Source organism: Heterocephalus glaber, unplaced genomic scaffold (assembly GCF_053883595.1).
Source record: "Heterocephalus glaber isolate CG9 unplaced genomic scaffold, H.glaber_assembly_v1.0 deba00000594, whole genome shotgun sequence".
In the NCBI taxonomy this organism is placed as follows: Eukaryota; Metazoa; Chordata; class Mammalia; order Rodentia; family Bathyergidae; genus Heterocephalus; species Heterocephalus glaber.
Genome location: NW_028258151.1, coordinates 16,308,473 through 16,336,409, shown reverse-complemented (window position 1 = coordinate 16,336,409; position 27,937 = coordinate 16,308,473). Strand labels below are relative to the sequence as shown.

Sequence of the window (27,937 nt, the reverse complement as noted above, 5' to 3'; positions counted from 1 at the left end):
GTGCTCAGTATTTGTTAAGTGAATGATTCTGACAACTAACCTAAGTAGACAAAACCCTACGTTTAAACTGTGACAAAGTACAGCATACTCCCTCCTCCGAAGTCACAGTTGTTTGTGGCCTCAGTTAGAACTAAGTTTCTAGAAACCCCCACAATTTTGCAGAAACCACAAATAGCCTCCTTCAATTGTTTTTTGGCAGGAAGTTCGAAAGTAGCCAATCTGAGAGTGTTATTAAGTTCTCCTTGCTGCTGATTGGCTGCTGCCCTGTAACCCATCTCAGGCAGATGCATCAGCATTACGCATAACACCCTGCTGTATTATCTCGAGTGTCCTTGGTTTTGATGTCCCTAAAGCCCTAAGATCCCTAATATGCTAACAAAGTGCCCTGTACCTAAGGCTTTATTACAGTATTTTAAATTACATAACTGTGGGAGACACAGAATATATAAGGTCTACACTATAAAAAACAGGCATTTTTCTGACCATATCTGAAATGCGCAGTTTTTCACAATTCACAGGTGCTCCAGGAATGTAACCCCTGCGAATTTCAGCAGTGTGCTGTATAGACCGCACACACAAACACACAAAAGAGACAAATAGTTGTGACAGATACCTACAAGAGGCAGTAGCTCTTCCTTGCATTCAGCCCTCATCCTCATTGTGCAGTAACCATTGGTCCTTTATGCCCAGCATCCAAAGGCTGTAACCTTAAGGATAAGCTAGGAAATGCTGGTGGAACCATTCAAGTGTTCACTGGATTTTGGAAGACCTATACAAATAGGTACTGAAAGAAATCACAAGGTATTTCTGGCCTACAAAATAGCAAAATGGGGCCAGGGATTTAGCTCAGTGGCACCGTGCCTGCCTTGCAAGCACAAGGTCCTGAGTTCCATCCCCAATACCACCACCAAAAAAAAAAAAAAAATCAAAATGTCCTCTCTGGTGGGAGTCACAGCTTCATGTTTCCTTAGGGCACAAGAGGAGAAAGCTGACCTCTTTTCCTCCAAACCCCTTCCTTTTGTTAGACCTCTTCCCTAGAGGTAAGTTAGGCTAAACATGTTGACTGGTTGGTTGGAATGGTAGGCAATGATATTTCTCTAACAGAAAAACCTACATCTCTAAACTACTAATAAGTACTGTAGTTGGTTTTCTAACAAAAGTGGACCAGTGGAAGAAGTCTTCATTGGAATAAAGCTGCCAGAACCTTTTTCCTTTGGAAAATACAAGTCCTATCTACAACAAAGAAAATAACTGCAGTGATATTCACCCAAAGCTGAGATTCTTAAACTTTAGACCCTCCTCCCCTTTTCAAGGTATAACCCCCACCCCCACCCCCACCCAACAAGTCCAAGCAAGAATTCTTTCAAAGTACACATACCCTAAGTTGAAAAACCATTTATTTCACAGGAAAGAAAAAAGTGATCCAACTCTAGGTCTAGCCTTGGGGCCAAAAGAAACCCAAGAGCAGTGACTCTCACCAAGGCCATTCCCAAATCCAACACCCATTGGAGGCAGGAGGCAGGGAGGAGACAGCATGGCCCCCACCACAGCTTCTGCATATAATGAGGCCTGCTGGGAAAACAGAACATGAATGGGAAGCTACAGAAGTATTGAACAACAGCAACAACAGGATAATGGGCATGAAAGGAAAGGAAAGGAAAGGAGGTCTGAACTTAGCAAAGTAAATTAAGGTCCACGGTTCCTGAGGGACTGAATGCACTGAGCCGAAAACTTCCCGGTGACAGGGTACCAACGAAGGGTGTATTCTCATGCACAACCGCTGCTTGGAATTTCAGCCCACACATATCCCACCTGAAAGAGAGCACAATAAGGGGCTTTACAGCAAAGCTCAAAAGGGCTTTCCTACGTAAAACTTCAAAGAACATCTTTATAAAGTCTGATAAGTTGATGCTTCTTTTAAATTTACTTGTACTCTTCCCCAGTATCATGACAATCTAACAGAGTTTGAAGGCCAGAGAATTGGGAAGGCTAAACAATCCCAGATTAAGGCCTCTGTATTAAGTAATAAATCTTCCATGAGAATAGGCAAAGACATTCCATTGCTCTTGATGTTAATATTAGTATTTCCCAGCAAAGGTAATTCTGTATCACAGTCATCAGTGAACAGAAAAAAGGGAAAAGGTTGCAATTAACTCTCTGGAGTAAAAAGGCCATAGTATATTTCAATCTGGGAGTTACTGCCGAGGTCCAAGTTAAAAACCAATTCAAGGTCTTGACAAAAACAGCTGAACCAGTTGTCCAAATGAGTAAGTTCTAAGATCAGAGGACTTCCAAATCTGCCAGAGAAGAAATTAACTTTTAAAAGAAGGTACTGGAGGGCAGGTATTAAGCTACCACAAGTCACTCAAGTTTCTGTTTTAGTCCAATTGCGATTTCCTATCCAATGGGCCTACGCAAATCACGTACTTTCTGCCTTAATTAAAAAGATGACAGAGCTGGGGCATTTAGCTCAGTGACGCCACTTCTAACTTGCAAGCTCGAGGTCCTGAGTTCGATCCCTGGTACCAGAAAAAAAAAAAGATAACAAAGAATCACCTTCATTCTTACTATACAGGATTAAGGGAACAATGGTAAAGTCTGACAACACTGGAGGTAACTTACTCTAAGGGCTTTGAGAATTACCCTTAAGTACAACAGGAATCTCAAAAACCTAGAGTCCAAAGCTGGCAAGCATCCAAAGAGAATATATTCAAATAGAGCCAAATGGATCACAAGGCTCAAAATGTCTGGTAGAGGAAAAAGCCAGAGGACTCAAGGTACAGCTGGTGGCTCAAGAATATTAAATGTTCACAACTACTAGTGGGAAGATAAAGGGAGTGACCCACTTATGGCAAAGCTCCCAACACTGGATTCCAACATTATCAAAATAAAACTAATATGCCTGTATGCATATTATATACCTTGAAGAAGCAGAGTATGTCAAACAGCACTGTGAACAGTCAAAAAGAAAAAGCCAACAAAAAAACCCCCACACACAGACTGTCACAGGACAGATTCAACATAGTAATAGAGTGGGCACTCTCTTGAGATGAATCTGAGTTGAGCAACTAAGATAGACCTCGGAGTCCATGCCCAGACTTCCTTATGGAACACTCTACAAGAGAGATGTGTTCTGTTTCTCTCTGCCCCAACTTACCAAGTAAATTCTATAAAACATAAAGGGCTAAAATGTTCAGTATGTCAGAAACACACTCCAAGATTAAGAAGACACAATCTTCATAGTAACTGGGACCTTAGCAGTGATGACCAGTTAACTACAGTTACAGAATTTATCATTAGAGGTCATATGAGACCTTTCACATAGCATGAGGCACACAGGAAACTTGAAGACCTTAGTAATGTCACACACCTAGGAAATTCAACAAAGCCTCTGAGAAACAGCACATCTAAGACTGGATATCTGGGTGCCAGATCAGTTCCATTATAGCACATAGTGTGACCTAAGATTCACCAGCCTATCATTCTTTGTTCTTCCAGGAGGGTTAGGGACATTTACTTACTTCAAAATAAGCATTTAGGACTTCTCCCTGACTGAACCAGGCTACTAACCTCACCCTAACCCTGTAAAAGCAAGCAAGCAAGCAGGGCAGCCTAATTGGAGCCCTTTAGGCTGCAGGAGGGATGGCAAATCTAGAACAGGGGACACCCCACCACTCTCACCTCAAGCTTTAAAAGGCTGAGTACCGCGCCCGATCCGCATACTGCTCCCGCTCATACCGAGCCATGTCGTACAGGGAATTCCGCCCGGCTGCAGAAGCTTGGGACAACTCACTCTCATGCCCGTAACCGTAGCCCTCTCCAACAGTAGGGACTGGGCCTGTAGCGCGACGCAGGGGGCTCCGATCCCGCCCGTAATATGAAGTGGAAGCTGCAGTAACAGCAGCAGCGGCTGCTGCTGCAGCAGCAGCTGTGGCAGCAGCAGCTCCTGAGGTCGGCAACAGGTGTCTATCGTAGGGATCGAGAGAGGTGGAGGTGAGGTGACTGGCCATGGCTGTGTTCTGGACTTGTGGCAGCTGGGACAGGGTCTGCTCTGCGTAATTATACGCAGAAGCAGCTGCAGCTGCCACTGCCTCATAGGACCGGGCAGCACGGCAGCGCTTGTAGTAGGCATCGAGCGCTCCGTATGCGTTGTTGTAATACAACGAATCCCCATAGCTCATGGCGTAAGGCGTACGCACTGCTCCATACTGCTCATTATATTGCTCGGTCAAGTCTGCCACGCGGCCCGAACGATCTACTGGACACTCTTTGGACCAGTGCCCCTCTTTCCCGCACCGATAGCAGCCGCTCTGGTCTCCCATCCCGGGCGCAGTCCTAAGCCGGCTGGTGGACAACTGCACGTGCATTCTTTTGCCTTGAAGAAACAGACGCAAGAAGGGTTGCTATCACTCTTAGTCATAGCCCAACCCCCTACCCCAGCCACTGGTCATAATTGTGGCTTTACCTAAACAACTCTTAATGCAGGATTCATCAATGCCAAAAAGACTGGGGGAAAAAAAAAAGCCCAACATATAGATCTAATATAATAACCTCATTCAGGCAAAGATCAAATAGATGAAATTTTAGAGCTATGATACCATTTTTACTGCTTAACAAACAAACGACTCTAGCCCAAAAACAAACATTTCATTCATTGCCAAGTAACTGGGCAAAAATCTCCCAACAGTAACCCAACAAAGGAATTAAAAATAAGAATGTTGGGGCCAGGGATTTAGCTCAGTGGTTTCGCCGCCTGCTATGCAAGCGCAAGGACCCGAGTTACATCCCCAGTACCGGATAAAAAATAAGAATGCTCCACAAGTTTCTATCTCCAATCTTCACTATCAAGATTGACCTCATTAAATGTAAAAGTCAAGGTTTACTACCCCTACCTCAGTTAAAGACAATGGAATAAAAAACTCTTTTAAGTTACCATCATTGAAATGATCAGGATTTGATCCAGGGGAGGGTGCAGTAGGCAAGTTTCAAACTACATCTCTGGAAAAAACACTCAAGAACTGGAGAGGCTGGGGGACACAATACAAATTGAAGCAAGGTTTTCTCACTTAGCTGTGTCCTTTAGCTGTTTCTAACAATTACTCTAATAAGGATTCTTTACAATCTGACAGCTAATTTTAGTGACCCTCCAGTAAGGTCAAAGGAAAACAGCATGTTGTTCTCAAAATGCCTTATTTAATGGAAAGAATATTATAAACTGGAAAAAAAAGAGGATAATTAGAAAATGGAGAATAACCAATAATATCACACAGTCAACCAAAAATGCTCAATTTGGTAAGATTAATTTATCTTTTCTTCTTCAAGAATGTGAAATTATAACATGCATCCTTTTTTTTAAAATCACAACTTTTGAAAATGAAAAAATATTGCTTCTGAAAACCTAACAAAAGCAAAAAGCTTTTGAAAAAGATAAAACTAAGCTCCAATGTACCAAACCATACAGATGTCAAACAGCTGGTTAGAACCTCGGAAGAGTCTAATAGGTGGGTCCTCTAATATCAGAGAAAGTGGTAATTACTCAACTTCACCTGCAAAGTTAGGTTCTCAGAAACTAGAAAAGGAAATGGAGGAACCCTGATAACAATACAACAACAAGTATCTCAGTTTAAACATTATAACTGTAAATTGTAAAATTTTAAGTTGCAAGTCATTAAATGAACTAAGACAAGCAATTAAATACTTAAGTGCCTTAAAGTACTAACTTGTGTCTGGCATTGCCCAGGGGACCACTTAGGCACCCAACAAGCCCAGAAAAAACAAGTGCAACCAAGAAACTAACCTCACACATTCAAAGCACAAGAACAGTAATAAAAGCCTAAGAACTTGTCAATTCTAACGTCAGAAAGAGATGCTCAATCTTTAAAAAATATCTGAAATAGATTTTAAGTAGGCAAATCAGACTTTCTACCAAACACACACACACACATATATACAGTATTACTAGAACAGTATTAAGAGATGACACCTTGTAGGGCATGGTGGCACATGTGGATCATAAATTTAAATCCTGGGCTGGGGATTTAGCTCAGTGGTTCCGCCACCTGCCTCGAAAGCGCAAGGACCCAAGTTCGATTCCCGGTACCAAAAACAAAAACAAAAAATAAATAAATAAATTTAAATCCTGCCTGGACAACTTAGCAAAACCCATCTCAAAATTTAAAAAGAGGTTGGAGATGTAAGTCCTGAATTCAATTACCAGTACTGCTAAAAATAAAGAAAGTAAATTTGGTGTGGTGGTATATGCCTATAATCCCAGCACTTGGGAGGCTGAGGCAGGCAGGAGGATTGCCACAAATTCAAGGCCTGCCTGGGCTACATAGTGAATTCAAAGACAGTCTGAACTAGTGAGATCTTGTCTCAAAATAAAAAAGGCTTAAAAACGGACACAGCTTAATGCTACGGCACTGGATCTAAGCCCTAGTAGCATGCCCCTCCAAAAATATAGAGGAGCTGCAGATGTAGATCACTGGAAGATCATTATTTGCCTAGCATGTGTTGAGGTCCTGGGTTTACTTCCAGGCGCGTGCGTGCACACACACCTACACACAACAGAAAAAAAAAAACCCCACAAGAGTAATACTATGAAAAATTATGTAAAAATAAGCATAAATTAGCATCAGAGCTAACCTACAGTTCAGATTACCGGTTGTATGGGTAATTTGTTTTGAATAAGACCACACACTGTTTTCCTCATCCTCATGTATCCTCACAGATATTACTTCCATGACTAGGTTAAAGTGTAGAAGTGTCCAAAAACTAGATACTATAGTATCTATAACCCTCCACAAGAACAACCTTTGCTTCCAGTTAAGTTGTACACAAAATAATTCTCAACTTGCCAATTAAAGAAGGAAAGCAACTAGACCTGAGAGACCTGTGAAACTCTTTCAAAGAAAATAATACACAGCAATGCCCTTGACACAGAACACCCATTACATGGAGAAATATGATAATCAGACCTCCAGATCTTAAGAAAGGCTCAATTTAGGAGAAATGAACAACAAAGATAACCCTAAAACACAAGGGCAGTAAGGGGGGGGGGCACTGTTGTTCATGTTAACATGGTCAGAACACAGGTTTGAAATATACTCATGAGTACGGGGATACACTGTAATTTAGAAGTTAATCACAACCAAAGGGAAGAGTTATTTGGACTCAAGAGTCCAAAAGGAGATGGAAACAGAATTAAGAGTTCAGATGGTAATTCACTACCAGTTACTATCTCCTAACAAGGAAGTTTAAATCTTAAACTAAGATGTTAATACTTTTCAAATAAAGTGACAATCCATACCACCCATGCTATCCTCCAGGCATAAAAACAATCTAATCAAGGGTCTATGGAAATATTCAAAGATATTAAAGTCAGTTCACCCCCAATACCATTTTTTTTGTTGTTTGAGGCAGGGTCTCATTATGCCGTTCAGGCTGGCCTTAAACTTGTGGCGATCCTCCTGCCTCAGCCTCCCAAGTGCTGGGATTACAGGCGAGCGCCACCACACCCGGCAAAAACCAATTTTTTAAGAAATGCCATTACTGACCAAAATTCCAATGCCTCCTCCCAAACTCCTGAAATCAGCCTTTTTAATTCTAGACTGGCTTTCAAAACAACCTTTGGTACAGCTATAATGCAAAATCAACTAGAGCTGTATCCTTTTAAAAATCAGTTATCTTTGCTGAAAAGCTAAGAGCTGGCTGAGGTAAAGTGGGGGAGCTTCACAGGAATTCCACTAACATGTTTTTAATTGGTTCCTTGCATATCAAATACTGTGAAGCATTAAATTCAGTGAAATACAATGTACCCTACTACCAAAGAAGAGAAAGAGACACAATAATTCAAAGTCTTCAAGAGCAAAGGATTTTTTTTTTTTCCTTCTTGGTTCTCTGAGACAGGGTCTGGCTGTGTAGTTCAGGCTGGCCTGGAACTCACAGTAATTCTCCTGCCTCAGCCTCCCAAGTGCTGGGATTACATGTGTGCACAACCATGCCAAGCCTAAAACCAAAGGATTAAACTGAGAGGTATAAAAGCCTTAGGGGCTTCAAATGAAAACCAAGTAGTTCTTTTTTTTTCCAGGAGGGTTAAACTGACTTAAGTAAAGCCTCTAAACCCATGCATGCTCCATTTCAATAAGTCCCTCACCCACACTTAACCTTTCACCACTAGGGAGTCAACATTTGTATCTCTACCTCACACTCCTTTACTTAACCAACTTTTTCCTGTATATAACATTGTATTCAGCTCTCTACCCAAAGACAGTGGTTCACCTTGAAACTCAGTGTTATCAAGGCCCCTGATGGCCTCCACTGCATCTTCTGCCCGCTCCATGTGTACAAAGGCATAATCTTTCACGATGTCACATTCGATGACTGGACCATACTCTTCAAACTTGGCCCGAAGCTCTTTGTTGGTACACGTGGGGCTGATATTACCCACATGTAACTTTGTTGAAGCTTTGCTCTTATTCTTGCTCGCTTCCACATTGATGTTTACTCCATGAAGCTTATAGTGATGTAGATTACGGATGGCATCTTCAGCTGCAGTTTTGTCTTCTATGTGCACAAAGCCATAGTTCTTAATGATATCACATTCCAGCACCTTCCCATACTGCTCAAAGAGTGAGCGGATCTCTTGCTCTGTGGCCTCCCGGGGCAGGTTTCCAATGAACAGCTTCACCATCTCGACCCAGCCTGAGAGAAAAGGAACAAGATTTCTAACAAAAGACCTTGGTCTCATACCACTTTTTTAAAAAATCACTAATAGCACCTCCTTTCATTCTAGCACATATTTCCAATTTTATCTTGTTCACACTCATACCTCGACACCATAAACAAAGGAAAAAGGGTGAAACCTGCAGTAATACCTACCATAGAACCTCTAAAGGAGACTAAACTGGGAGGTCGTCAGTAGACAAAGGTTTGGAGTTGGATACTTCCAAAAAGGAACATGAATAAATATAAAAAGTAGAACTGAATAGCTGAGGAAGACTGAACTTTTCTGTCCACTATAAGAATAATCAAAATTTCAAAGTTTAATTATACTGGGCTTGCTGGCTGCCAAAAACTACTGTCTACGAACTGACTCTTCCTCTAGTAATAATCTTAGAAGCCACCGTTTCCGGAGAAGTGGGCCTTGTAATAGCTATGTTTAGGGGTTTCCTTTGGAAGCTGCGGCCGCGAGACTCGCCCCAGACTGTGAAGCGTTGAGGCTACTGAAAATGCTGGGTGTGGGGAACGCCTCCCTAGAGATATCTTCACAAGCTTCAGCAGAATGGAGAAATGCATAACCGGAGATTTCAGATTAATTTACCAACAATATTCTAGGGCCTGCGAAATTAAAACAACTTGTAAATGCTAAGCTCAAAATACGTAGGAGTTAGCTCGGCGGAAAGCCGAGTCAAGTAGGGCAGAGAGCAAGAAAGCAAGACATTCTCGAGGAGATGGGGGAAGGGCTGCTTCAGGCTTACCGCGCAACGTCGAGGACCTGAGGTGGGCTCTCAGGGAGGATGCGCAGGCCGCGACCCCACTAAGACACCCCCGACGCCCAAAGGAGTGAAATAAGGTTTAACAAAGCAAAAGAAGATAGTGGAAAGGCTCGGAGTCTCTCACCGCACAGAAATCAGCAGGGCCTCTTCCTCGCGGCGCGGACGCTTCTGACAAAACGCTAAAATGGCGGCGACCGCAGCAGTGACTCTGGGTAGAGAGGGGGAGGTGAGCCTACCACAGGATTGGCCGTTCAATAAAGTCAAAGGCAGGCGTTCCCGAAGATCCTCTTCCTGATTGGCGACCGTGAACGCCAATTACCTGAGAGGCCTGGAAGAGGTGGAAACGTCAGTAACCCCGGAGCTTTTATACGGAAGCCAATAAGTACCAACCTAGAGAAGTCGGACACATTGATTGGGTAAAAGGTCCGCGTGAGGGAGGAGCCACAAACGTGGGCTTCAAGGCGAGGTGCGGACCGCCATGAGGCGGAATGAGTGAGGGCCCTGATGTAGCAGTGTTTAGCTTCATGGCGCCAACTTTGGTAACCTTCCACATTTCGCCACTTCCGCGTGCTCGCCTTGACAGTACTCCGAGATCCATTTTACCATCTATTCCAAATTTTTCCTTCTAAATTCTCAAACGCCACATCCTCGCAAACTGGATGCTGTGGACCATAACTTACATAGAAACTGATGCTATGTAAGAAAAACATCGAGGCCCCCAACTGGAAAACACCAACTTTCTCCGGCCAGTAATTCGTACTGTAGCCCTGAAAGCCTCGAAGCCCCCCCACCCGCAACGCGCGCGCTGAAAAACAAAACAAAAAAAGGCTACCTCTGAAACTAAGTGGCCCCCACCTTGAAAGGTGTACCGGCTCAGGAGGTTGGACGGGAGGCGGCATTATCTAGGAGGCAATGAGGTAGTTCCCTCCTGGAACCAGCCTCCCTTCCTCCAGGAACAGGATCCTTTCCTTCAGGATCCAACTTGAACTAACTTCTGTGTAACCGTGGAGACTGAAGACAGACCCTCACCACCACCACCACCACCACCCTGCCCTTAGAAAAAACGGGAGCAGCAAAGGTTTTTGTTTTATTTTATTTTATTGGGCGCCATCAACCAGAGCTGTAGGTTTAAACCCTCTAAAACCGACCTTAGAGGGAAAGCATTGTCACAATCAGCTTTAAACAAATACACAGAACATTCTTCACAGGGTCCAGCTCCCTTACATTCTCGTTTTCACCCTTTGGCTGCTTCATTAATCTCATATTCACTTAGTAAATGACTTCATCCTCAAGACCTTCTGCAAAGCAGCTTTTTAAGAGTGAAAAGGCAATGGCGGGGTGCAAGTGCTGGATGGAAGAACTTAAAACAGGAGCAAACAGGCTAAAAGCAGTGAACTGTTGATGAGGACAGGGATCATCAGGAATGTAGATGACACAAATAGAACATACTATCACCCAAAGCAGCCATAAAAGAATAAAAGGAAGAAAAGGAGAGAGGAGTTTTGGAAAGAGAAAGGTAAAGTAAGCACTAGCATTTCAAAACTCACATGATTCAGGAATCCAACAGTAGAAAGTTGGTCAAGAACTTTTGGGTGAAAAAAGATCACTAAAAAGTCAAAGTACAATACATTTACAGATGTGGCCCACTTCAATGTGGATCCTGATTCTGCTCTAAGATTGATAAGTAAAGGGCACAGTGAGTAAAGAAGAAAACTAATTTTGTTAGTCTGCTGCACATGCCCTAAGGGGCTCGGCTTTAGGAAGTGATCATAATCCAACCTCCACCAGAAATCCTCTGTTTGATCTTCCAAATATTTTGTGTCCCAATAGCCTAGGACAACTTTCTCCCAAAATATGTATCAACTTATTCTGTGAAACTAGAATCTCTACAGATCTACACGGGGCACTAGAAATACAAATGTTATGTTATGAGGATCACAATTCATGCCAGTGTATAAACATTAAGACTACTGACCTCTTTTGGTGCCCTCCCAACCTAATTATTTGATTTCCCTTCTGAAAGCCCAGCAGATCTAGTTATATCTGTTTGCAAGTCATCAAAGTGAATGAGCCACATTAAATCATCCCTTTATTTTTAAAACATATTACAATTTGAGGGATTTCAAGCTTCTCTCCCTAAACTATAATACTCTACCCAATCTGGTTCTTGCTAGAACCTCCCAATCTGTTTAATCACTACTACCCCTCCAGATACACTGGTCTTATTATTCCAAGGTGATTCAAAGTGGTATAGTCTTTCTTCGGGCCCTTCATTGGCCTGAAGGTATCCTCTACTCCAACACTGCCTTGGAACTCTATCCCATGAATCCATGCTATTTTTCAGAATACTTACTATCATTTGAAATTCTATTTGTTCATTTTCTGCCCTTTTCCTGCCCTAACAGATACTTGTTCTTATTCCATGCTATATAACCAGAATTAGAATTGTAGCTGGCATATGGAAGGTACCCAAATATTTGTTAACTAAGTTAACAAAGGAATACATGAGTTAATTTCTTCATAACCAAAAGGAGAGAACTGACTTTCAATTTTCTGAGTATCAGGTTAAGAACCTGGACACAGAGCTTGGGGGATGTAACTCAGAAGCAGAGCACTTGGCTAGCAAGTACAAAGCCATGGGTGTTGGGAGTGGACTGGACACTTAGTAATGAAAACATGCATCTTTATTCATATCACTTTCCAGTCTCTTTCAAATGAAAAGCAGGTGCCCAGAGCCAAAGCCAATCTACACCACAGCTTTTGATCACTACTTTGACAAATGCAGCAAAATGAACCTTTAGGCAGAGAAGTTTGTAGTTTGAATAGCTTCATACTGATATATATTTACCCAAATATATTTTACTGGGAATAAAGAAGCTTAATGTTAAAAAAAAAAAAAAAAAGGGGCTGGGGATTTAGCTCAGTGGTCCACTGCCTGCCCTGCAAGTGCAAGGACCCGGGTTCGATCCCCAGTACCACAAAAATTAATTAATTAATTAATTTTTTTTTTTTTAAAAAGACATCTGATCCAGTCCTCTACCTTACTCATTGCCCTGACTATGGAGAATGACACTAGAGAAATTGCTAATCTGAAACTAAGGGGCCGGTGATTTAGCTCAGTGGTCCTGCCGCCTGCCTTGAAAGTGCAAGGTCCCGAGTTCAATCCCCCGTCCCCCCCAAAAAATAAAATAAAATAAAGAACTACCTCAGTGAAATGACACTAGAAAAATACACCTTGTCTGAACATTGTAGATGCCATTTTGGTGACTTGATGATTTAGTAGTCCTGGGAACTGAACCCAGGGCCTTTGTACTGAGCTACAGCCCCAGACCTTTTGTACTTTTGGAGACAGGGCTTTGCTAATCACTAAATTGGCCATCAGGATGGCCTCAAACTTTATATCTTCTTGCCTCAGCTTCCCAGACTACGGGGATTCTGGGTGTGCACCACCAAACCTGGCTTGTTTTTTTTCTTTTTTAGACAAGGTCTCACTACGTTGCCCCACAAGGCCTCAAACTCCTAAGTTCAAGTGATCCTCCCACATGTCTTCTGAGCACTGGGATCACAGGTGCAAGCCACCACACCTGGCCATTCTGGTGATTTTTAATTTGCTCACCAGTCTACTAAGTTCCTAAGAGGTAAAGTCCAAAGTCATCCAGAGAGCTGACATTTTGTTGCAGCCAAGGTATAAATCTTCAGCAAAAGGGAAGATATTACATGCATGTAATTAAGAAATGAAGGCCGGGCATGGTGGTGCACTTGGGAGGCTGAGGCAGGAGGATCACTGAGTCCAAGGCCAGCCTGAGTTATAGTGAGTTCAAGACCAACCTGAACTACATACATAGTGAAACCCTGCCTCAAAAAAAAAAAAAAGAGATAGCTTAGACTCTTGAAAGGAAATACAGGACAAATCTACATTTAGGAGTAAACACAAGAGTGTCTATTAAATCTACTTACGACATCAATAATCTGCATTAGTTTCAAACCCGCAGGGGTGAATATTTAGAGCTTCTACTTCTAATAACTCTGGCTCCTAGTTCAGAACTGAATTACATGCATGATAAGGTCTAAAGTCAGTGTTCTCCACAGTTGCTCAGAGAGAGCCAGTAGACCAACTAAGAAGGCTTCCTTCCCATCTTACTGCCAGCTACACCTCTGACGTTAATTAGCCTTCCATAACATCCCTACCCTTGTACAGTAAGTAACCTTTCTTCTCCATACCAAAAGAATAGGATCCCAGAACACACAATAGTGCTGCCAGAGACTGGTGGTGGCCAAAACGGCTTGCAAGTCACTTTTATGCACCACCATTCACTGCAAAAATTCACTGCCTTCACAGTAAGTCTTAGGTGTAGCACCACATCTACATCCAAAGTCTTTTGCTCAGGTGTGTGTTCCCCTAGGTCATCCCAATCTTCTCAGAATGCTGTAACTCATTTGTACAAGATGGCTAGCATTTAATCAGAAGTTCTCATTTAACCTTGTCAACACTAAAAAAGAATAATTACAAGCAAACCCCTGGGTGATTCATATGACTGGTGATTAAAATTCCTTGATCTACCATTTTGTTAATTTTGTGATTTTTTTCAAGGAAGTGGGCAAGCTGAAGACTGAACCCACATGTGATCCTAAGAAAAGTTACTGTACCTACAGCTCCAATCTTCTCACTTATAAATCAGGTTTTGAAGTATCTAATGCACTTTGGATGCTATGAAAATATATGAAAAACATACTTTATTGTTTTTGAGACAAGGTCTCGCTGTGTAGTCCAGTCTAGCCTTGAACTTGAGGCAATCCTGCCTCAGCCTTCCTACTGCTGGGATTACAGGTTTACAGACGTGCATCACTGCAATAAATACTGGATGACAAAGTGGGAGCAGAGTTCAAGGCAGTTTTTAAATCAAATCCCATCTCCAGAAAGTATCCTCTACTGGGACTGCTACACATCCTTTCCTTCCTAACCTACCACTTAGGTCTACCAATATTTGTAACTGTTATCTATTTCACTGAGTTCTGACTTCCAGACTAGCAATTTCTCTGGGTCAGTCAAAGGGGTTAGCTTCCTGAGCACTGCATTTCAAGCACTATGAACACATAAATGATTTAGAGGTAGACTGAAACCCACCTGTAGGAAATTTCTTTTTCTGGAAAACTCTAGATTCTAACCCTTTATGACTTTTTCAACGGCAGCTATAGAACTTAAGTGTGAATTTTGCATATACTATCCATCTTATTTTCTCTGTTACCTGGCACACTAGTCCATAAATCTAGTAAGTTTGTTTTTGTTTTGAGACAGGGTCTTGTTATGTAGTCTAGACTGGCCTTGAACTATGTTCCCCAGGCTGGCCTTGAACTCTTGGCAATTACCCTTCTTCAGCCTCTCAAGTGCTGGGATTACAGGCGTGCGCCACCATGCCCGGCCATAGTATTATTTCTCCAATATTCATGTTACAGTCCACTGACTTGGTCTGACAGGACAGACCACCTGGAGAACCAACAGATTGTGCAAGGACTTTGGGAGAGCTTAACTGGAGGGTTGGACTGGGAAGGTTGCCTACATGGAGAATGACAGTCCCATTACCTCCAGTACAAGAGACAGGGTCCCAGGTTCACCTGAGACAGAATTTAAAACAAGGTCCAAGCCTCAGAAGACAGCAGGCTGACCAGGGTGGAAGCCTTTATGTGGTTTTGTTCGAGGAATAAACCAACTAAAACTCCTCCAATGACAACCAGGTTGTAGAGGTGAGAGATGTAAAGTTGAATGACCCAAAGATAGGCTGACAGCCCATCTCCCCAAAACACATACTACATATGTGTCTTCCCATGCACTAAACTCAACTTTCCCCAAGATACAGGACCTTGGAAATCAGAAATTGACAAAAAGCAAAGTATGAGTGGGTTACAGAATCAACACAGATGGTATGATTTAAATTTAAAAAGGAGAGACTTTAAAACAATCTGCAAGAAAAAGGAAAATGAAAATAATTTAGCTTTGTAACTCCTGGCTTGAATGAGAAACCTGAGGACTGAGGCAGCAAGAACATCAGAACCTAAAGACGACAGACAGGCAGGCAGATTGATCAAATAGGCCAGGTTACTCTCAAGAGTTGGGACTGCTATAAAGAACATCAACACTGGCCCAAGGGCACATTAAGTTGTTTTTTTTTTTAATGAACCTTAAGATTGGGGCAGTGGCAGAACCCTCACTGGACAGAAAGAAAAATACAGAAAGCCACACAAAGAAAGAAATATTGCACAATACACAGGCCAATCATGGCTTTACAATCAACCCTTAATTTTCCAGGGTAATAATCAAAGCTTGGCTTGTTAACTTGGCCTTCAGATCATTCCACCATCACATAGAAAAGTAACAGGAAATCTATTAAACTCCTCTTCCCAATCTTCCCCAGTCCCGCAAAGAAATGAAGCAGAGTAGCAAAGCACCTTTGAAAGCAAAGCAATGAGCAGAAAAGGAAACAAAGAAAAGAGCTATGGCCTCAATCCTCCCTGAGATTACCCCAATTAGCATCCACAAATAAGAAATCATTGTTTAACACCATAATTTTTTTTCACACTGGTCAGAGGAAGAGGACTTCAGGGCAAACTACTCTGTCTGCCAGCAAGTTCCCTTGAAGCCAATGGAAGGAGACAACCCACCTCGGCTGTATTTGACTGATATATATACATCTCCCCAAAGTCACCTTGCCCTGTCAGGCTCCCAAATCATCTCTAAAGTATCCTTTCCCAAAGGAACATCAGGTTTTCCTGTTATCACTCTAATCAACCAATCTTCTTTCATTCACCCATCATTAAGTCCAAGCCTCCATCTTGTCCTTTGTTGGAACTGCCATATTTTTTGCCCAGGTCCTCAACCCCCAGCTCTAGAACAAAAGTGTAAAAAGAATCCTCAATTCTCGTTCCAGCATCCCCACTTGGTTATGCTTGCATCCCACCCCTTCCCATAGTCTGTCATCACACCTTCAAATATAAACCCAGCAAAAACAATCTGAAAACTGTTAACAGATGGGGACAAAAGAAAGGAGTCTCAGGTGCTGTGATGGCAGGACGCAGGAAGGACGCTCCATGGTGACGTTCAACAGGCAAGGTACCAGGACACTACCCAGAATGACCCAGAACTGCTCCAAATTTTCCCTGCCCCCTCTTGCAACCACAGGGCAGTACCAGACAGTGACATCACGCCCACCCACAATGGCTCCTTTCCAGGTCCCAGCCCCAGAATTCACTTGAGCCCACTGCCTGAAGGATCCACTAGCCTTGTAAATACCAAAGCAGCCCATTTCCCACTTCTTGTGAAAAGCCACACCTCAGAGCCACCCTGCTGGAGCTCAGGTTATTTCTGAACTGGAGAAAAGTCAGGGAAAATGGTCTAACATAAGCAGAGGAAAATGGGCCTTATTTACTGTATTATGGTGTGATCCAATCACCTGGTCTGGACTCTTCAGTCCTGAAGATGGCATACTAGTGGGATGCGGATGAGCTAAACCCCATTAAGCACCAGAGAAATCAATTCTAATCCCCAGCTTCAAACCCTTTTCCACACCCACCCTAAGTTCTCAAGGCTGTCTTCCCTTTAGCTGTCACATCTTCCTGGATGTCAAACTGGCTTCTCTGACACTGAGTGCAATCAAGACAATGACAACCAGGTTTCCAAACTGCAAATTGCCCCAAGTTTTATTTGTAGTCCATACAAAAGGGAAAAAAAATTAAGGTTTTCTAACACCACCTACTTAGGGAGATGGGGGATTGGGACTGTGCCACTCACCATCAGCTAAAACATCAGTGGTGAGCAGGGATTTGGACACATACAAACTGACTGTCCCAACAGGATCTCAGTCTCAACAGTCTAACAGAGGGACAGCCAGGGGCCCGCATAGCTTGGCGCATAGGAAACGGTTAAGCTAACCCTTTCCTGGCCTCCCTCACATCTAAAAAGAAAAAGGTGCCGCCGACTTCAGTTGCAGGTTGTTTCCCCATCCAGATGACCTTAAGTATCGCGCACAAAAATAAAAGGGAGCCAGGAAAAAAAAAAAACAACAAAAAAACAAATTCCCATTCTGAAGAGATGGGAGGCAGGGCACAGGAGAAACCGCAGATCTAAAGCCAGTAGCAAGATGTACTGCTGAGGCGAAGGAACAAAGTAGGTTACTGCCAAACACTCAAAAGGATCATCTCCTGGGGAAGGCCCACGTGGTAGAGGGAGGGGATGAAAAACCGCAACCAGGAGAGGTATGGGCCAGAGTGGTTATAACCCAGGTCTGCACCCTAACTACCTCTCCTCTCCCTCCCTCCCTGTGGTCCCCCACCCCCAGGATGGCCCTACATGCGGCGCTGGTAGCCAGAGTGCATCTGAGCTGCCCGCAGGTAATCATTATAGGAGCCCGAATAGCGTGCGTAATCGGAATGGGCATCGGGCAGGCGACGGTAATCCAGCGAGGACTTTGTCGGCGAGCGGCGGAACGAAAGCTGCGACTCTGATAAACGGCGGTAATCAGAGAGCTCGGCTAAACGCCGGTCGGAACCATACCTAGTCAAGAGAAGAAGACAGTTGGTGAATGAGACAATTGAGGGGAGGGCTCCAGGTGGGCATGGGGGAGATGCCAATGGGGATAGGGAGGGTGTGATCACATTGGTCTCCAACAGTTTGGTTTCCTTTTGTCAGAAGGCTCATCACTCTATCCAGGCCAAGAAATCAAGCCTGGGTTCAACTCAGTAGGAAACCAAGCCCCTCCACTGAAGCCTTCCTTTCTGATCTGGCAAGGTGAATTTTGGTCTATATTCCCAAACCACAAACAAACTATCCCCATCCCTGGGCCCTGTACAGAAAGATTTGGTTGTTTACCAACAGAACGGCGGATGAAAGCAAGGTCCCCAACTTCCCAGAGTGGACGCACTCCATAAACTTGCCTTCAGCCAGTGAGTGCCGAAGGGACTACTCTTTCACACCCACCCCCAAAGCCAGGACAACCAGGTAAGAGGCTTAAGAATCCTTCAGACAGTGGGAAACGCTACGGGGCACAATCCTACAGGCAGTGTCTCTAATGGCACTTGGGGCAGCCTAGACTGGTGACACTTATCCCAGCCTAACTGGTACCACCCCACACTGAGCATGGTGCTCCACCTGAACCCTGGTGATCAGCAAAGTACACAAATACCAACCCTCTCAGCCTCTTTACATCCCACAGGAGTAAAGAAGACCAAGGGAGGGGCCAATGGCTCCAGTTTCCCTCCCATGCCAACCACAGCCCCTTGCCCTAAGCCCCAGCTGGGGGCAGAGGCGGGGGGGGCATACAGTACCTTTTCGACATGGCGACAGCCTTTTTGTAGGGATCGTCGTAGCTGGCTCGGGGTGGGGAGAGGCGGGTACGCTCATAGGGCGGCGGGGTACTGTTGGCGTTGGCAACGGCCCCCTGGGACATGGACAGGTAGGCTGCAGACGGCTGACCTGCCCCATCGTAGGCATTGCCTGGCTGGCCACGGTAGGAAGCAGCAGCCTGAGGATGCTGCTGGGCAGCATAGGAAGCAGCCAATGAGGCTGACGACTGAGTGCGGTAAGGAGCTGCCAGAGTGGCAGAAGGCTGGGCCCCATAGGCAGCTGCGGCCCCATAAGAGCCAGTGGCCGCAGCAGCCGACTGAGCCCCATAGGAGCCTGACAGGCCCATTGATGCTTGAGCCCCATAACTATTCAGCTGGGTCTGGACAACCGGCTGAGCCCCATAGGAGCCAGCCATTGGGGTAGTGGCTTGTGCAGCATAGGCAGCTGGCTGGCTGGCATAGGCAGCAGCTGTGGCTGGCTGTGCCACATAAGCAGCAGGCTGGGAAGAATAGGAAGCAGCCTGTTGTGCAGCATATGGGGCAGACTGAGCATTGTAAGAGGCTGAAGGCTGGGCATTATAAGAAGCTGCCTGGGCTCCATAAGCTAATGAGGAGGCTGCAGACTGGGCCCCGTAGGAGGCTGCCTGAGCCCCATAGGAGCCTAAAGAGGAAGCTCCTCCCTGGGTGTTGTAGGAGGAAGCAGCTGCACGAACCCCATAGGAAGAGGCAGCCTGGGTGCCATAAGAGGATGGCTGATTACCATAGGAGGCAAGGGAGGAGCCCTGAGCCCCATAGGAGTTGAGCGAAGAAGCCACAGCTGCCTGGCCCCCATAGGAAGAGAGGGCCGAGGCCGAGGGCTGGGCTCCACCATATGGGCCAAGTGAGGAAGCTGCAGCAGATTGGGAGCTAGGGCTAGCCAGCTGGCCCCTGTATGGGGCCCCAAGGGAGACAGAGGGCTGAGCGCGGTAAGAGGCTGCCTGGGCTGTCATGGGCTGAGTCCGATAACCAACACCCAAAGAGGCAGAAGGCTGGGCCCTGTAGGCAGCTCCCAAAGACACTGAGGGCTGGGCCCGGTAGGTGGCTGGCTGGGCCGTCAGAGGAGCCACATAAGAGGCTCGGGGAGGTGAACGGCGCAGGGGACTGCGGTCGCGACCAAAGAAGGGTGGTGTGGGCTGACGGGCTTGCCCATCAAAGCCACCAGTGCTGTTGCCAAAAGCCTGCTGGTAGTCGAAAGTGGCAGAGAAGCCACCAGTTCCAGGGAATGACGTATCCCCAGCCCCTGGTTTCTTGGTCTTGTCCCCAGACTGGACAGCCAGGCCAGGCCCCTTCTTCTGACCCTTGGTTGAGAGTTCCACGTTGATGCGCTTGCCCTTCACTTCTTTGCCGTTGAGCTGCGCGATGGCGGCTTTGGCATCTGCTTCCTTCTCCATGTGAACAAACGCGTAGTCTGATAAAGCAGCAGACAGAGGGTTAGCAATTAGGGGGGCAGGGCATGCTACCAGAGGGGTCCCAAACTGGACACACAACAGCACCCAGCTGTTGCCAGCTACCTCCAGGCCTCCAAACCCTCCTCTCCAGGAGCATATCATAAAACGTGGCTCCCACATAAGACAGCTTCTGACTGTCCCAAGCAATCACCTTTGCTATGACTTTCTCCCCATTCTCCCCTTAATTGCTGCCACCTCTCCCAACTCCTTGGTGAGAGAGAAAGAGCAAAGATGTACTGCCATGCAAGATAAAAATCTTCACACCTCCTTTTAAGGATAAACCAGCAGACAAAATGCGCCAAAGTTCCTAGATGACTAATTATTCAATGTTCTCAACCCAAGCTTACCAAACTCTACTGCTCATCTTTGAGGTGTTATAGTTCTTTAACACTGAAAATGAGCACTTGTATTTTACATGACCCATCTCTCAGCCTAGGTCCAAATAAGGCAAAGGAATTACACTGCAATGAGCAAACAGTTCAAAAAATTCCTCCAATATAATCTCTCTTTTTTAATATTATTTCCAGTATTCAAAGCATTTCCATGCACAGGACCTCACAACAATCCTGTGAAGCAGCAGGACAAAGTATTGTCATCTCTATTTTATAGGTGGAAAAATATGCTCAGAATTTCCATGTGGCTTGTCCCCCAAATCAAAGTAGATTAATGCTAGGACCAGTCTCAGCTCTTCCATGCCCCTTTGCTAAGCCAGTTTATCCTTGAGAAGTCAATGCATAAGACATGACTGAATAGTATGAATAAAAATGTGAGCTTAGAAAGGGACCAGTATGGGAATGGAAACTAAGCACCTTCCTCTGGGCCACATTACATCCTTCATCATTTCCTCTTTAAAAGGACATAGGTATACCTTTACTCCTTGGGCTTCTGTTCATAAAGCAGACTACTTACAGAAAAGATCCAGTTTTTCAGCCATAAGACGCTACAACTACTCTAACTAGCAGGTTACCTATGCCTGAGGCTCTCATTTAAAACCTGAATGAGTTCTGCTGAGAGAGGATATAAGACAGGATGTTAATCTCAAAGCTCTATTCATCCATCACAATTTTTAGAGAGTGGGAAGAAATTTGTCTTCATGCCCATTCTCACAAACCACAATAGCACAAGCAAGATCTAAAGATCCTGGCCCCGAGAACTAATGTCCTGTACTTAACCCCATTTTGACCTGTGACTACTTCCACAAGGAATCCAAGTGCCAAGAGCCAATCTGTCACATCAGTTTAAGAAATAAAAAGTTACCTGAATGAAATTACTAAGGTTCCATTCTCCAAGATAAGAAATCCTTACAATAGCTTCCAAACAAGTGTCCTAACTTTTAGAAATTTTCATTCTGGGATGCCCTCTCTAGCCATTTCTATAGAACAAGTCATTTCCCTGGATTTTAGGACAATGCTAACAACCTCACAATAATCAATAGATAGTAGTCAAAAGCATGGTACTGCATTAGGGATCCCAGGCTAGGAACTAAAAGACCTCAGGGCTAAATGCAAATATCAGACTGTTACAAGATTTTAAGAAACTCACCATGTATTTTCCCATCTGACAATCTATCCTACCTACCACAAAGGTCAGATATTCAAGTGAGAAGACAAAAGTGCCATGTAAGGTATAAACAGCTATAGAATGACAGGGAATTATGATGATTTTTCAAATCCAAGAATAACCAGAAGCTTATTTCCCTACAGCATATTATCTTTCACCTTTACAATACCATCCATACATGCAAAATTGGAACCTACTAGAGATGCTATAAAAATCAAATTAGGGCCGGGGATTTAGCTCAGTGGTTCCGCCACCTGCCTTGCAAGCACAAGGACCAGAGTTCGATCCCCAGTACCAAAAAAAAAAAAATCAAATTAGACTATCATAAATCTCAGTCCTCAACATCCTCACAACCAGAACCAAATTCCTCATTTACCAATGGTGAAAACCTAAGTGTTCCTTTCCATCTAGCCACGGGATATTAGAATTGTCCTCTGATCTCTCATCTCTTTAAAAGCAAAAGCCAAGATGACCCTAAGCAATGGCAAAACCACCTAGAGAACAACAGCCAAGCAGAAAAGTCCACTCAAAGTAAGAAAGAAAATTTGCTGGAGCTGGTGGACAGATGGGAGGAAGGCATGAAGGGGGACGATCTCAAGGTACTGCGAGGGATTAAGGGAACCACACTATACTGTATTCCTGACCATTTTGTCCATAAATTCCTAAGGCCAGAATGAGTTCAGAAAAACACCCAACAATAATTTCATCAGTTTACAAGAGCAGCTGGACAACCTATTGTTTACTCCCTACCTAGCCGGGTCTTATCCAGAGTGGTGAAATTTGAAAACTGAGATTTCAGGACTGAGGATGTAGCTCAGCAATAGAGTATAAATTCTCAGCACTACTGGGGAAGAATTGAGAAAGAAAATTAAAAGCCAAGGGCCAGGGATTTAGCTCAGTGGTTCCGGCGCCTGCCTTGCAAGCACAAGGTCCTGAGTTCGATCCCTGGTACCAAAAAAAAAAAAAAAAGCCAGGCATGGTGGCTCACACCTGTAATGCCAGCCCTTGGGAGGCTGAGGCAGAAGGATCACTGAAAGTTCAAGGCCAGCCTGAAATACATAAGAAAACTGAAGTCAGGCGTGGTAATACACACTTGTAATTACAGCACTTTGGGAAGCTGAGCCAGGAGGACTGGAAATTCAAGGCCAGCCTGGGCAACTTAGTGAGAACCTGTCTGAAAAATAAAAATAAAGAACAAAAAAGGGGCTGGGGATACAGCTCAGTGCAAAGGCCCTAGAGTCAATCTTACGTACAGAAAGAAAGTGGTGTGGGAGAAGGGAAGAGAGAGGGAGAAGGGGGAGACAGAAGGAAATGAATTGTGGATCTGATGGGGCAGGGGAACATAATAAAATTACAGCCAAATTACACCAGAAGTTTCTAAGTCTGATACTTGAAGTGTGACTAGGTTGCCTAGCTGACTCAATTCTATTTAGCCCAACTAAATTCATGGTATGCATCCAAACCCAGATCTAGCCCTATAAAAGATGCCTAAAAAACCTACTATTCCTAGGACAATGAAGAAGAACCAGAGATCTGAAGAACTCCAGGGAACCCCTTGCCTGGAGAGCTAGTTCAAGGAAACTTCTGCAGGAAATCACTGCTTTAAGCCCAGCAAGAAATGTTTTGCAAAGACCTCCAAATGTTCTGGTGGTATCAAAATTCCTCCAGTACCAAAGCTAAAGAGAATCAGGAAAAATGAATTTTTCTCATTCTAAGACTAAAAATATTTAACCAAGAACTATAAAGCTCTGTACAGAATGATTACCTCCCCGCCAAAAAATTTCCTCTTCTGACTTTCAGACCTCCCCTCAAGTCTTTAAGTGGTTCCTGAAACTGTTAATCTTTCAATACCCAATAAGATGTAGCTAAGATATAGCTGAGGAGAGTGGTTACCACTGTTGCTGTGGAGATTTTTGTTCTACAAATCGTACCTAAGCTCTTGGAGTAACCAAGCAACTATGTTTTTTTCTTTTTCTTTCCTGTGAAATTAAACAGAGCTGGTTGTCCTGTGCACTAACAAACTTCACTGCTTTTCAAAGACCTGACAGGGGCTAAGGGTGTAGCTCAGGGGTAGAATGCTTGCTCATTATGTACAAAATTCTTGGTTTTGATTCCCAGCACCAAAAAACAAACACCTGACAGTCAACACCAGGAGATTCAATCAAATGCTTTCTCAGCTTAAGAAATGAGTAAGCTATTACAAAGACAGAGCCAGTCTTTTCTACTACATTCCTAACTTTAAATACTTGATTTCTTCCCCAACCCCCCCCATAGAAAGGCCTATCAGTGGATTTGATGCTCAAATCTTCCCTACAATCTTCTTAGGTCAAAGTATATTAAGACCCCTGTAACATATCAACCTAACTACAAATACAACTGAACACCCCTCCCTGAAGTCAATGCATTTCTACTAATAAATGTTTAAAAAGACAAAAATGCATAAAACTTCTCTAACTCTCATAGGGAGTCTGTCAGGAGTTCTATAACTGAAGTGAAGCTACAATGCACTTCACCATCATTTTTTGTTGGTGTTGGTCCCAGAAAATGTAGGCAAAATTTTGGCTTTCTCTATCACCTGTGAGCAACCTTCTTGACCAGTAAGTCCCATGAATAAAATCCCTGAGGTACTAGATTCTTCACTCCCAATCTACTAATCACCCTGCCTAAGAACCACAAAAGAAACCTGATTAATTAAACACAAAACTCATGAAGACTCATATACCCCATCCATTTGTTAGCCAAGTATTCAATCTGAGATTCTCCCTACTTTCACTATAAACAAAAGCAAAAATTCATGCACCATATAGCCTGTCTCAGAGCACCCAGCAGGGAAACCTGATTCCAAGTAGTCATGGACTTATATAACCTGAGCTGAAGAAAATACAATGTAGTATTAACGTAGAACAAAGACTTGATTCCAGTAATGAACACTATGACCCACTTCCCCCACTTATAGAAACGACAAGGAATGGCTCAAAAGACATGTCTTTTGAGGACAGTAAATTAAATATCTTTGGTGAGAATGAACAGTTACCTCCACCCATATTTATTTCCTGCCCTCAAAATTTCCCACACAGCATATGAGCAAGTATAATCCAACAGTAGATACAGGACATACTCCCAGATACTCCCAGGTTGTATCCTTGAAGATGACAGGGTAAAGTTAACTCTGATCTATTCTCAAGCAGAACAGCGAATGGTCACATAAGGGCTGTCCCATCAAATCTTGTCAGTAAAAAAAAGAGCTTAGAGGCCAAGAACCCAGAGTGGAAATTACAATATAGATATATATGGTGACACATTTTTCTCAAAGAAAAGGCAAACTAGGGATCTGCACTGGGAATTAAGACTATTGTATTCAAACAATGACTACTAAGCAAATCAAGTTTAGCCAATGTTTAACGAAGACCTTCCAAATGCCCTTGCCCGTGTCCCTCTCAGCCACAATATGCTCTCTTCTAAAGTCACCAAGCTTATAAAAAGAATGACACTACCCTGGAGCACCAGCTTGTCTGGTAAAGTCTATGCAGAAGAAGACCGTCATAAAACAGGCCTCCTTCCACACGCAAAAGGTCCGGGTTTCCAGTTGATATATAAAAACTCAAGTTTGAGAGAATTGAAAAGCACAGAGTTACCACGTGTAACCCAGCAAATACTGAAAGGCCAAAGTGGTTCGGAAGGGGCCCCTCCTGTACCCGCAAGGAGACCCAGGCTAGGTAAATACTAAAAGATCCTAGCCCGAGAAACGTCCAAGGGCCCCGTTACCTTCCACTCGAAAGCATTCATCGGAGAGAACACGAGGGCGGCCTTAGGGTGTCAGGCCCCACTTTTTCCTTTTCCCTCTTCCCTTGCTCTGACCGACGTCGGGAGAGGAAGTGGGGAAGTAGCGAAATCTTCCCCGCTCCACGATCCGGCTTGTGCCGTCACTTCCCAATTTCCGCTCGGTGCCAGGCCCAGGAGACTAGGAGAAGGCGCGCCCCCGGTACATTCGCAAGTCTTTGGCGCGTCCCTGGGCCTAGGGCTCGGCTCACAGTGGCCGCCGCACCCACCCAGAGCCGCTTCCTCCCGCATGGTGAATGGTGCCTGGACCGCAGGGGAGGGGGTGGCTCTACCCAACGCGCCTCCAACACCTCCAGCTCGCTCCCGCGCACTTCCCCACCCTCCCCAACCTCGCAGTGACCGACCCTAGGGTAAGGGGCGTGGCTAACAGGCAGAGTGCCCCGAGCGCGCCCCCGCCCAGAGCGCGCCCCCGCCCAGAGCACGCCTCCACGTTACCTTTCACCACGTCACACTCGATGACGCGTCCGCGACGCTCGAAGAGGCTGCGCAATTCCTGGCTCGTGCATGCAGCCGACACATTGCCAACGAAAATCTTCCAAGTGTTCATAGGCCTTGGGCGCGACATCTCGACCACAAGCGCGCGCCCCGGACGCAGCTCGTGGCCGTGCAGGGCCTCGATGGCGCGCAGCGCGCCTGCGTTCTCGCGCATGTGCACGAAGGCGAACTGTTTCATGACGGCGCAGCTCATGACCGTGCCATAGGGCGCGAAGAGAGCTGCCAGTTCCTCTGGCGTCGTATCCGCCCCGTCGACGTTGCCCACGAATATCTTCATTTTGCCGCCTCAGCCGCCGCCTTCCCGGAGAGCCGGGACCTCTGCTCCAGCGACTGGCGAGACGTCCGACCTACCGGCAGTCCTCTCAGGAATGGCTGGCGACCGAGAACCCCGCCGCGCAGGCGCCCTGATCGAGCCAATCAGAGCACGCATCCCGCGGGACGAGAGCCAATAAGAGAGGCTGAGGGAAGATGCACTCAGGCGCAGCCAATCCCAAAGGGCCTGGAGCCCGTTCGTTAGCTGAGGGGGTGGGAGAGAGGCAACCGCGCGCGACCAACCGCCGCTGCCGAGGGGAGGTGGAAGGAGGGATGGAAAGGAGGGAGCGTGCGCCCGTTGCAGAGGCCTAGTCTGTCGATGAGGCGGTCTCCGACTCGGGGGAGGCTGGGCCCTACAGGCCTAAAGAAAAACTTTGTTCCTTCGGAAGTCAGGGGTCTTCCCATTCTGGAATCTTTGGCCAAACCCGCACTTGGAGGTTGCAGCGTGAGTGTCCACGGGAAGACCGGGCCTGGCGGCGAGAAACTGGGTCAAACGCCTTCGGGCAGCAAAGGGCTCCGGGGACTGTGCTGGGCGGCCCTACGGGACTTAAAAGGCATCTGCCCCGGAGAAGACCTCGTGCCTTGAATTCGTTCTCTGCTAGCACATTCCCTGGGTATGGGGAGTTCCTGGCAGACCCTGTGGATAGTGGGAAAAAAATCAAAACCCGGGTCTACCGTGATAGAATTTCCAATCCAGAAGTAAGGAGGTGACTCTGCTTTATGTTTGAAGTTTTCCACGATAAAGTTTTGTTTGTTTTTGGCACGGTAGGAGCAGAATATATGTAGATGAAATGATCATCTACAGAGAAAATACTAAGAAATCTCTAGGAGCCCCTAGAACTTGTACTTGAATTTAGCAGGATTAGAAAACACAAGGTATATATAAAAATTCAGGTCTGTGTAACTTGCTATAAATGAAGAATTGGATATTGAAATTTAAAAGTTATGTAGGAGTACAAAGGACCTAGAAAAGTTAAAAACAGAAAGTGTTGGAAGACGTTTAGTACCTAATTTTAAGACTTCTAAAGCTACAGTAATCAAGGCAGTGTTGGTGTAAGGAAAGACAGATCATTGGAATAAAACAGAGAATCTAGAAATAGAACCACACATATATGGTCCCCTGAATTTTGAAAGATTATTTAACATTAGCATTTTATAGAATATAAACTCAATTCAAGAGCCGAGGAAGAGAAAGTGTTTTCAGCAAATGGCACTAGAACACCTGGTATCCGTATATAAAAAATTAACGTCAACCCTTTTTTTCCATACATGAAAATAACTTGAAGGGATCTATGAACCTAAATAAGAAAGCCTAAAAGTATAAAACTTTCAGAACAAATTATAAGGGAAAATATTTATGAATTCAGGGTAGGCAAGAACTACCTAGGATACAAATAACATGATGTATAAAAG

At 44.7% G+C, this 27,937-nt stretch overlaps 2 protein-coding genes across 5 annotated transcripts; both read right to left on the bottom strand.

Moving 5' to 3' along the window:
* Positions 1 to 1,380: 1,380 nt before the first annotated feature.
* LOC101715235 (RNA-binding protein 4) lies at positions 1,381 to 26,079 on the bottom strand. Of its 4 annotated transcripts, none has more exons than XM_087205009.1 (5): positions 25,643 to 26,079; positions 9,480 to 9,825; positions 8,281 to 8,703; positions 3,682 to 4,375; positions 1,381 to 1,812 (listed from the first exon to the last, which is right to left on the bottom strand). In XM_087205009.1, the coding sequence occupies exons 3-4, from the start codon at positions 8,690 to 8,692 to the stop codon at positions 3,690 to 3,692; spliced, it is 1,098 nt and encodes a 365-aa protein (XP_087061135.1). In that variant the 5' UTR covers positions 8,693 to 8,703; positions 9,480 to 9,825; positions 25,643 to 26,079; the 3' UTR covers positions 1,381 to 1,812; positions 3,682 to 3,689. The 4 variants fall into 4 exon arrangements, with proteins under 4 accessions (XP_087061135.1, XP_021120194.2, XP_087061137.1 ...); XM_021264535.2 differs by having other exon boundaries at positions 9,622 to 9,825; positions 25,643 to 26,076; XM_087205011.1 differs by lacking the exons at positions 3,682 to 4,375; positions 25,643 to 26,079.
* On the bottom strand, positions 17,163 to 26,622 carry Rbm14 (RNA binding motif protein 14). Its single transcript, XM_021264518.2, has 3 exons — positions 26,153 to 26,622; positions 18,813 to 20,277; positions 17,163 to 18,042 (listed from the first exon to the last, which is right to left on the bottom strand). The coding sequence occupies exons 1-3, from the start codon at positions 26,487 to 26,489 to the stop codon at positions 17,835 to 17,837; spliced, it is 2,010 nt and encodes a 669-aa protein (XP_021120177.1). The 5' UTR covers positions 26,490 to 26,622; the 3' UTR covers positions 17,163 to 17,834.
* Between the last annotated feature and the right edge of the window lie 1,315 nt (positions 26,623 to 27,937).